The 11701-nt window shown below is 42.6% G+C and overlaps 1 protein-coding gene across 2 annotated transcripts in view; it reads right to left on the bottom strand.

Annotated features, from left to right (window-relative positions):
• Nucleotides 1-10431, bottom strand: part of nrp2a (neuropilin 2a) — a 74344-nt gene extending 63913 nt beyond the window's left edge. Inside the window, exons 1-2 of one of the 2 annotated variants that reach the window (XM_038280464.1) lie at nucleotides 9900-9975; nucleotides 748-925 (exon numbers count right to left, since the gene is read on the bottom strand). In XM_038280464.1, the coding sequence (XP_038136392.1) occupies nucleotides 748-925; nucleotides 9900-9975 (254 nt within the window). Of the gene's footprint in view, nucleotides 1-747; nucleotides 926-9899 lie in introns of both variants that reach the window. The other variant, XM_038280538.1, reaches the window with a different exon arrangement.
• Nucleotides 10432-11701: the final 1270 nt, after the last annotated feature.

Here is an 11701-nt window from a genome sequence, read left to right on the forward strand (position 1 = left end):
TTTGTATTTCATTGTTTCTGCAGGGGAATGGTCTCTTTGAGAACTGGTTGTCACAAAGCTGCCATTCTGCTCTCTAGTCTTCATGTTCTTATTTTTTTTTTTTCTAAGAGACTGTCTGTCGGACTTGAGGAAATTGGCTTTAAAAGGTTCGATTGAACCGGAGTCCGCCTTTAAGTGCTGATGTTTTCATAGAGAGGCGATAATATAGCAACTGATATTGCTGCATGTTTCGTGCAATGTGTGCAGGTTTCAGGTGTCAATCATTTAGATTTTAACAGAAACTATGTTAAAAACTAGACCCTGCAGTACTTTTTTATACATCTAAACATTTAAAGTCTGCACTCTGCAAAAACAGTAAAAAATATAGTATTTAAAATAAGATGAATTGCCAATTGAATGAGCATTTTTACCTTTAAAATAAGATAATTAGATATTATGCACAAGAAATAAGAGACTGCAGTTGTTTTTTCTTATTTTAATGTAAATTGCCTTGTTCCAGTATCTCACTTACCTCCTCAATTCCAGAAAAAATGCACTTATTTTAAGGAAAAAATTACTTACTTAGATTCATATTTTTTGCAGTGCATTTAAGGAGTATTTTAGATCAGCTTCCAACATAAATTGCTTTTTAGTAAAAGGAGCTTTTAAAGGAAATGTCTTGAGATACATGTGATTCTGACCACTTGCAGAGGAGAAATCCAACTTTAGGAAAAGGGACTTTAGAGCGAAGATATCTCCTGATCTTACTTGCAGTCGAGCCTCTCGATCTCAAAGTGAGGGTTGAAGTTGAGGACGATGCGCTGCGAGGGCTCAGGCGCTTGGATGACCCAGTGGCAGTTCTGATGAGGGGGGTACTCCGTTGGGTAACCGGGGGAGGTGATGTAACCGGGCTTACTGGCATCCAGGATACCTCCACATTCTGAATCTGTAGGAGCAAGGGAGCACAAACAGATGCTGGTGAGTCAACATAAAGGTTAACCTTCCATCTTCACTGTGCGATACAAACAGAACAAAAACAATTTAGGCCTTCCATTTAGAAGAAATATAAAAAAAAACTATATTGTGGACTTTCAATGCACTATTAAAACAATTAAACATTATGCATTTGTTGAATATCCAGACACCCACAGACACAAGTGAGGAAACACAGCCTTTCCACGCCCAGCCTCTTATCTCCATCCTTCTCCTCAGGGAGCGTTCCTCCAAGTGTAATTGTTGCTCCAGCGAGCCAATCTGCAAACATTAGGACACATTCCCCGATCCTATCGCTCTCTCCCAGGAACAATAGCCTGCCAATAGCGTCACTCGGACGGCTCGAGGAGGAAGTGGCACACTAACGGGCCGTCTAGCGGGGTCACCCCATTCTGTAACCAGAAGCTAACGCTGCAACAAAGACCCCACTATGCTCACACCCTGACAGCCATAGCAGCTTTCACTCTTGGCTTTATCTCCCACAAACATAAACCCACACACATGACAAAGGCAACATGTATAACCAGCATTCTGCACTTCCAAAAGGACGCTTTGCTTCTGTGCATGGTGGATGCTTTATTGCATTTATTATAGCTGGGAACATCTTCTCCATGACAACAGCAGGAGCTGGTTTTATTGTAGCTAACGGTGTTATATGGCTGCACGCTCCAGTGGGAACTGTAAATCTAATGAACTTTATATTGAACTCAAACACCGCCACATTATTATACAGATGCTGTTCAGTGGTTTGATAAGGAAGGAAAACAAGAAATCAGACAAAATTAATCTGGCACCAAAAAGTAGCTAATGTTTAAAGTATGGGTTAAGGTGTAAGGCTACATCTCAACCAGACTTTTAATACATAGGAGAGCCAACAGATGGCAGATTCATTCATTCATTCTTCTATACTGATCTCCATTTATCCCCTCACACATATATTCCTCTTTTCATTTTTTTCTACAATCTCAAAACTACCCATCATCCTCTTTTTCTTCCTGACCTGCCTTTATGATCCCATTTCATGCCACTTATCCCCCCATATTCCTCTCCTAATGACCCCTATCTACCATAAGACTCTCCCTGATAAAGCTCAAGCTTTCTATACATGTTTTCCCCTCATTTTCTCCTCCCTTTGAAGTGAAGGCAAATTGTTGCAGTCCTGGCTCTTGAACTAATTGTCAAACACTGTAGTTGCATTAAAAATGCGGCCGCCTACCTCTAGATTTAACCACTCAGCCTCTGAATCCACTCTGCTCTTGACATAAATAGGTTGAATTACTTTATTTTCTTTTTTTCTGCCTGTTTCTTTAAGATTTCTGTGAACAGTTGGGAAAAAGAAAAAGGAAAAAAGAAAAATACAAGGCACCAAAGGCTTGAAGTGTAATAGACCCTTCAAGTGTTGACATTTTCACTGCCTATTGTGCTTAAAAGGCACACTTAAGATTCGCTGACATTTGACAGAGCTGCTATGGCTTCCTTACTTTGTTACCGGAGAGGAGTGACGCCCACGCTGGCGCATCAGCCCCTTGCAGCTGCCGGTGATTTCATGCGAGTGTGTGACTCGGGCTACCCACAGAAGTGGGAGCACACTGCGAGAAGATCGGCTCCAAATGCACGCTGAATCACACACCCAGCTGCCGCTGCTGCTGCGCGTTCAAATGCACACCCACGACTGATGGCACCTTTGAGGGCATGTCAATCACCTGGACCAGGTGAAAATCAGCAAGCAGAAAATGTTCAGAAAGATAGTGGGAATGGAAAGAGAATGACCGAGACAGGCAGGAAGCCTCACATGTGCACACAGACATGGCTTTATCTGCTGTGACTGTGCAGACAGACGGTCATTGTTGAGAAGCCTATGGAGGGAACGGTGTGCAGAAGGCTATCGGCGCACAGAGCCTCAGCAGATTAAGCCCTTCGGGGAGAAATCCTGCAGCCTCAACACTTTTTTTTTTTTTTTGTGTCTGAGCTGCCCATTGAACGGCCTCCAAGGAAGGTGGGGAGAAAGATGGAGAGTGGAGAGAAAGGGATTACAGTGGAGAGAAGAGAGAGAGAGGGGATGAAAGGGAGGAAGAGGGAGATGAGTAAGGAGAGACGGATAAAAGACGGATTGAGGCAGAAAAAGGGAGACGGGGATTGATCGGAGAGGGGAGGAGGGTTGATTTATGAGGGGGGAGAGCATAGGAGAGGATGGGTGAGTGACAGATGTGGAGAGGAAAAGGTGATGAGGAAGGAGAAATTCAGAGGGTAAGGTGGGTGCAGAGAACCTGACGAGCCTCATTAAGACATGCCTGCGCTGTGGCGGTTCCCTGTAGACACTGACCCCTCTGTGAAACCTCTGTCAGTCGGCTCACACACACACTAACTACGAAACTGCCACAATATACACTATATTGACAAAACCTGTTCCAATCACCTTGTATAAAATCCACCAAGGTTTGCAGACGGCTTCTACAAACATTGCTTAAGAAACAGGTCGTTTCCTCTGTGTTCAGTGGGTTCCAGCAGGGTACCAACTGTGCTGCAAGTCCAAACATTACATTTCATCAGAGCTCATTATTCTGCGCTCACATTTTTACTAAACGGTGGCGACTCCGCCACACGGGGCTGGTCAGAGAGGAAGATGAGCCCATGCTAAGCTGGATGACAAGCAAATAGCTGCAGCCTTACAGACTGCATACAGCTGCATCCAAGCCATGCAAAAGCTTTGGATGCACTGGTGTAAAGCAGCACTACTGGAGTACAAAGCAGTGTAGTTTTTGATTAAATAATCTTCCTGTTTGCAAACCAAAGAACCAGTTAAGGATTGAAAATTAGAGGACCACTCTTGTCTTGGCAAGGCATTCTGGACGTTTTTAAGCACCTAGCTTTAAGGGAACTTTTTGGAGACCTGACCAACATCAGAGTCTGACCGCACATATTCAAGTAAGAGAGAATAGTCAGAGATTCATCATTAAGACACTTATAAACTCCTAACCCTGTCATAGCAGAATAAACCCTCACTAAGAATAGTATCCGACTGGTTTTGGCATCATAATGCATCTTTAGCTAGCGGTCAAGCAACGATAAATATCAATAGATGAGTGCTTGCTCTTTTAATTTCTTGTTCATATTTTACACTAAGTAAGCATAAAGAGGCACTCTGGTAACACGCGTGCGTTTGAGTGTTTTGGTGGGAACGACTTGTGGCCAAGCACTCAGAAGCTGTCAGCGAGCCTCATGAATTACACTGTCTCGTCTTGTAGAGAAGTCCATCTGTCTCTGTGTGCGCACACGTGCTGCATATGTCCCTTCCATGCAGCCACCAAAACCCTATCTCTCCAGAGCAGCGACGTTACTGTCCTCATCTGAATGAAAGTAAAATCTAACAGGATGGCTAACTTGTTTATGCTTCTAAAGCGGCTGTCCAAACTAATTTCTTACAGATAAGTTAACTCAGTCTTTTCATGTGTGCACATTTGAGGCGCTCCCAATCCACTTGGACAGGATGATTTCTTTATCTCCGTTATCGGAGAAATGTGCATATGTCTGCATGTCTTCACTCATGTCCTGCTGTGTCTGTGTGCGTGAACATTCATGCTCTTATTCCTATTAGCCCCCCCTTATCAGGGAAGCATGGCTTCACACTCCGGGATAAGCTGCGAGAGAGAGGAGCAGGGCTGATAAAGTCCTTCATCATTGCCGCCGTCTCGTGCCCGTACCCTCCAAGCCCACCACCACCTTAATTAAAATGTGCTATCACCATGAGAGAGGGAAGAAGAGGGCCGAGTGGGCAGCACTCATCCATTCAGTCAGGAGTAAAAGTCTGGATTTAATCTCACTTATTTCAGACTGGACCAAAAGCACAGGATCTTTATGGATCCCTTAAACTGTTGCCTTAACAAAATATTAAAGAAGGATGAATGGGATATGAAAGATTGCATCCGGCTTTTAAACCAGATGTGCTGACTTTCAGTGATAAGTCAAGGTCCCAGAGGCTGGAAGAAGAGTGAAGAATGAGCAATTTATACTAATACACGTTTCCATATATTATGTGTTGTTTTTTTGCAGAGCCACTATGAAAGTAACCTACCCTAAATGAAGGAGTTCACTATAAACACTTAGTTTTCTTGCCTCTGATGCGTTTTCTGCAACACAAGCAACGCGGGTGTAGTCGTCACATGTACGACTTTGCACCAAAGTCAGTAAAAGTAAAGGGATGTAACATTTGCGATTTTGGTAAACAGCGCTAAATAAGTTTAAAGGAAGATCTTAAACAACAAGAGCCTCATCAACGGCAGATAAAACCCCCAAATCCTCTTTCCTCCTCCCTCTCTAACGGGATAAGTGGCCCATGCTAATCAGCTAAATGCATAGAGCTGGCCATCCTGATCAATGCTTCAATGGATCAATTGAGGAAAACAGATGGCTGCTGGTTTCTGCAGGAAGAGGTAGTGGGGGGGGGCTCTGATCCAGAGGTCTACCTTGTCTTCTTGTCCTTCTATGCAATCTGTGAGTCAAAATTGCACGGATAAGGCACTTTGCACAAAAAGCTTTCCTTCCCATCTGGGTAGGGGGGGGGGGGGGAATAAAATGCAGAGCTGACACAAGCGAAGGAAAGCTGTGAAGAATCAGGTAATACGCTGTGGTGAGTTTCAGTTAATTTGTTGGCCCTCCACCTTACAAAGTGCGAGCTTTCAGGGGAACTGACTGCTGAAAAAACGAAAAACTGCACTTCTCAGTAAAGCTGTTTTTCTAAATTCTAAACTCAGCTGCTCCTGCCTTAAACCCCTTGTGTTTAAATCAGCTCAAAATCCATTCAAAAACAATTTGGCTTTCGACAAAGCTGACCCCCTACAGCTTCTTTTCTAAGCCGGTCTCAGGGCTCCAGTTAAGACCCCCCCCAATGCGGTTAATGCGACAAACAGAAAGAGCAAGCTTTGTTTTATTTATCAGGGTCTTGTTTTTAATTTCACCCCGAGCTTGGCGACACGTTTCCAGGAGCTTTGTGAGCCGACCGTGACACCCATACCTGACTGGTATCGAACCAAGCGCTACATTTGTCTTCAGCTATGAATGCTAATGGGTGACCTTGTTTTTTGCAGCTGACGCCGAGGCCGAGCAGATCAAAATGCAAAGGCTGAATGAAAAAAGGGCAAAGAGAGGAAGATGAGCATCAAACTAATCAGGATGACAGGAAATTAAATAAAACAGATATGATTACACATATAATGCAACATTCACATATCTGACACCTAAATCTTTTTAATAAGCTGGATAATTTTGTCAAAAATATTAAACTATCTATATCTTGCACCCTCTGGAAGAGGATCTAAGTTGGGCAAGTTTAACACGCAGTCTCCAATAAAACAAAAAGATAAAGATAACCAAAGTAAATACAAAAAGCGTTATGCAAACAGAAAGCTTTTCTTCTTTTTCTTTTACCCTCTTAAATAATTGCATTCATCCCCATTTTTTAAAACTCTGAGTTCAATTTCAGTGGTTATACCCAAGCCTGGGTTCATCCAGACCTTAAGAATAAAGAAATAAATTCAGTAGAAACCATACAACAACACGAAGTAGGCAAATCTGAAGAGATTCAATAGGAATAGCAGAAAACCTTTCCAGAGGATATTCCCCTACCATAATTACTTAAAGAGCGAACCATTGACTAATTTATATGTGTGTCTTGTTATATATTACCTTAAAACAAGCATTTAGCATTATCCCTGAAGTCGAACATAGTGGTGGTAGTATGATGGTACGGGGTTCCTCTTATGTATTTGCATCACAAAGACCTGCTATCTTAGATAGAATTCAGCAAAATCAGCTCTAATAGAAAATCCCAGGAGGGAATGTTTAAGCATCGGTTTGTCTCCTTAAACTCGAGAGATTTTGGATTATACAGCAGGACAATAATCCCATAATACATTGAAGAGTTCACTTTATAAAATAAAATGCAATAAAGGATTTGGAGTGGCCTAGTCAAAGTATGGCATACAAACTAAATTACATCTTGTAGGGCTTCCTCAGACTGTTCATGCATATCTTACTTTAAGTTGTACCAGAATATAAACTACAATACTAGTTAAACTCTATTTAGACTGCATGAATGATCCATCTAATAACATATCAATGTTGATATTTAGTCATTTCTGTAAAGAACTTCCTATTATTCCCTTTATTCGGTTATAAAAGCTTAAATAAACAAAAATCAACCTCTGGAAGAGAGCTAGGGAAAGGATGCACAGTCACCCACTCAATAAACATGCAAATAAGCTGCTTAATGGTTTGCATATTAATGTTTATGGAAAGCAGTAATTAATGCATGTATCATTGAGTCCAACTAATGTGATTACAGTACAAGCAGAGTGGAAATCTCTGTTTTGGATAGAGAGAGGCAAAGAAATGCAATAATGGATTTCGTCTATTTAGATTTCTTCTCAGCTTTGAGACAATCCAACACGCCTCGGGCCAGCATCGGTTTGCTCCACAACATTTAAAAAGAGCCCGCTGGAAATATACAAAGTTGCTACAACCTCTGAGGAGTCTGCCATCAAAAGCCTGAACTTGTGATGTGAATACAGCAACCTTGGTTTGGTAACAGTTCTAAGCCAGAAACAGAATTCCTCTTTTTTATCTTCCTCCTCCCTGCAGACATCTGATTTTCCCCCACATTAGCTGCATCGACCCCGGTAGGTGGTGTCGCCTCGTAACCCTGAATGTGATCTGTTCCCTCTGTCCAGTGCCATTTTGACTCTGTGACCCCTTCATGCTTTGAAGTCCCCCTCTTTTTGAAGCACAACCCGCCCTCCCAACCCTTGGTCTGTTCCCCAAGCCCTCCTCCTGCTTGTTGCTTCTTGCGGTTTAGTGAATCGCATGCTCTCTTCTTCCTTTCTGTCCCCTCGGCACGCTCTCCCATTGCCTCCCCTGTCTACTCTGCTCTCTGTCAGTCTCTGGCTGTAATGTGGCTCTTGAGGCAGGGACATGTGGTGCAGTGCCTTGGCAGGAGAAGGAGAGAGCAAGAGGGGGAGAGATCTTGCTGCTTCTTGCTTGCCCGCTGACTGCCAAGAGACCCACATCTGTCTCTGATCACTGATCATGTGCAACAAACATACACCTACAGACGAAATGGTTGGGCTGACTCCTGCTCCAAACAAGATGCTTTAAAAAGAGGAGGATGGACCCAAAGGAAGGTTTAAAATGTCATGTTTGGATCATGAGTCACTCCTGATCCCCTCCAAACCCACTTCATAACAACACTGGTTTAGATTTTAGATTAAAAAGGCTAAAGGAACTGTTTACATCCAACCGTATGAGCAATCCGACTTTTATGGATGAGTGAGCGAACATTATGTGTCATTCTGCTGGTGGCATCACATCTAGGCATGACGAACCCTCGGACTATCTGAGCTCTACTTCAGCAGGGCAGTAGTCCTTTTTGGAATAATAGGGAAATTTTGAAAATTCTCTCTCTTTCTTAAGTTTCCATGTGTTTAGATTTGGTGATGGAAACGCTATGCAACTATTTGAAAACAACATCCAGCCCCACCTCTATTTTAACCGATGAGATTTGTTTTTAAATATGTTTGCTGTTCCTGGAAATGACAGTCAGTACAAATGATTGCTTGCAGTAATGTGTGCACAGAAACTAACAAACTAAGTGGGAGCATTACGGGCATTTTTCTTCAGACCTAAAAACCTTGAAGTCTATGTATGCCTGTTTTCAATGCTTTAAAAAAAAAGTCATGAGTTTAGAGCACCAGGAATGAGTCTAACCCAAGAGCTCACATCCTCCTACATCCAATCCTGACTACAACCTCCTGTCTTTATTCTATCATAGATCGGCAATGAGCGCTCAGGTTGTAGGTACAACAGGAAGCTATGCCTTCTTATAGATTTGGAAAGAAAAAAGAAACAATAGGAGCTCCGGATGGATAGAAGAAGGGATTTTTCACTCAACTTTGACCATTTAAAGCACCAGATCTTTTAAGTTTGTTGCTATAGTCTATACTAAAACATAAAGTCACAACTTGTATAGTAATATGAGGTTTTTCTACTTTTTGCAGAAAGAAATTTGATATTTGTGCATCAATTTTCTTCTAAATCCTTCTCATACTTTAAGTTGAATGAGAATCTGAGCCTTCAAACCCGAGAAAAAGCTTGGTAATGGCAGCATTATGCTGTGGGGAATAAATTTCCAGAAAAAGGAAATATCATAATGAGATAATGAGAACATGGATGAACTTTTTTGGGGGTATTAAACTAAAACTGACTCCAGCTGACTCAGGTCTGACCGCATCCTCATCATTTTTTGAATATTAAACGGAGAGCTGTGAGCCCCTCTGATTGAAGCCTGGAAAAAACACCGGGAGCTGCTGGGAAAGAGAGAGTTTTTCCCAAATAAGGACCCTGATCCTACTATTACGCGCAGGTTCTTGACCAGCAGCCCAATCTTGGGGAAATTGCAGGTTTCGATCAAGTCCAGCCCTCACACTAAAACAGGCTTTCAAATCCTAATTGGAAGGGCGTTTTATTCTAACGAACTGTTGTTTTTATTTATTTCTGATGATCAATCAGAAGAAACCCAGGAAAAAACAAGGAGCCGTGCGGGAAGTGTCCGGAATATTCCTATCTGATGGCTTTAGAGCGCGTGGGGTGTGATTGTTTCCTTATTTTCTCATTTATCAAACCATCTCAGTTGATTAGTCTGAAATGTTTTCCTCGCCTCCCTGAAAACCTAACCTCTAAAAAGGTTTTATTTGATTTAACTTAGAATAAAAGATTCAGAACCGTTTGTGCATCCCATTATATTTACAAAACGGGAATTTGGAACATGGCTTTTGTATTAGATCATGTTTTGTCAAATTTTTGGAAGGGATGAAATACTAATAGTAGAAATTTAAAGGTGATCTATGCGTAAAAAACAATAAGTAGCTGAAACTCACCGGTCTGTCCTCTGACTCCACATCCTAAATGGCACAGTGTTATTAAAAATCCAATCAGCGGGAAAGGAAAATCCATTTTGGATCAGGAAAAAAACAGAAAAAAAGGATGAAAAATAAATAAATAAAGCGTTAATTGTCCGACGTTTCCACTTTGATGATCTCAGTGCAAGAAATGCTGAAAAGCACCAAAGCCAACATCCGTCTTGGAGGAAAAGTTCCGTAAAGTTCCGCCACAGGCTTCCCTGCCCGGGGTGTCTCCGTCCCTGCAGTCCCTGCGTATTTTACGCACACGAGGATCGCTTCTCCTGCTGCGATCTGAACCCTCCAGCAGCGACCCGAGGTTCAGATGCAGCGTTTCAACAAATAAAACTAGATTCTATCAAACGGGAATAAAGAAAACTAACAGAAAAGAATCAGTCCTGTCGGACAGAGCGCTCATGCTGCACCGCTTCAGTTCCTTCCACCAGCCTGCGCTCCGCTCCGCTCCGTGCGTCCTGCTCCTGCCTGCCTGCGAGCTGTGTGTACAGAGTGTGTGAGTGATCGCTCTTATGAGCCGTGCAGCTATCGCGTTACAGTCACGGCGCCGGGCTCCGCCTCCACACACACACACCCTCATCCCCCTCCTCACTACATCCACCGTTTATTGGGGGAGAGAGAGAAACAGAGAGAGCGCTGCACGCCTCCCCAAAGATCCCACTGATATGAACACTAGCACAGATGATGCCGAGATAAATCCATGTCATGGTAACACAAGGGACCCCAACTTCTTCAGGTGCTGTTTTATCTCAGCTGGAAACGTAACATATTTCATGGAAATAGACGTTTAACTTTCATTTGGGGCTGCTCAGTGGGGCAGTGGGGTAGCAAAAAGGTTCTGGGTTCGATTCCCGGCCTGGGATCTTTCTGCATGGAGTTTGCATGTTCTCCCTGAGCATGCGTGGGTTCTCTCCGGGTACTCCGGCTTCCTCCCAGTCCAAAAACATAATTGTTAGGTTAACTGGCTTCTCGAAAGTCCCCCTTAGGTGTGAGTGTGTGTGAATGGTTGTTTGTCTTTGTGTTGCCCTGTGATGGACTGGCGACCTCTCCAGGGTGTACCCCGCCTCTCACCCATAGACAGTTGGAGATAGGCACCAGCACCCCTCACGAACCCACTTGGGATAAGCGTGTACGAAGATGGATGGAACTTTTATTTGTTTGATAAATACAAAAATATTTTGTGTGAATCGAAAAATAATATTCCAGGACATTACAATTTTTTCTTTTGTGCTTTATTGTCTATCATCTTTTTATTTTTAATGGCATCTTAATTTAACTCTTTGTACTCTATATAAGCTACTGGAAGCAGAATTTCCCTGAAGGAGTAATAAAATAAACAAACTTGAGTCTAAGTCTATCAATAGACCATCTTTTAGCTGTGAATGTTTCTGCTTGTCTTTATAGTTTATTTTTTGGAAATTTAGGTTTAAACTTTGACTAGGACATTTTGTTACATAAATATAATTCGAAGCAAACAAATCTTTAGTTGGTCTGTCTGTGCTATAACGTTTACTATGAGCAGTGCTTTTTGTGTTCTGCTTTTTACTGAAGGTAACCTCCCCACAGCATTAGGCTGCCACCACTATAGCCCGATGTACACGACCTTTTTGAAACCTTGCCTAGATCGGTCCGAGCACGGTAACCAAGATAACTGTTGAGTGTAAATGGCACACAAAACTGAAGCGGACTGCGCCAGACACAACTGAACTGTGCTAAACTAGTACTAGTTAATCAGTAGGGCTCGGCACAGTTTCAGTTCTGGCTCA

Source organism: Cyprinodon tularosa, unplaced genomic scaffold (genome assembly GCF_016077235.1).
Source record: "Cyprinodon tularosa strain WSP-4 unplaced genomic scaffold, ASM1607723v1 ctg1, whole genome shotgun sequence".
Taxonomy (NCBI): domain Eukaryota; kingdom Metazoa; phylum Chordata; class Actinopteri; order Cyprinodontiformes; family Cyprinodontidae; genus Cyprinodon; species Cyprinodon tularosa.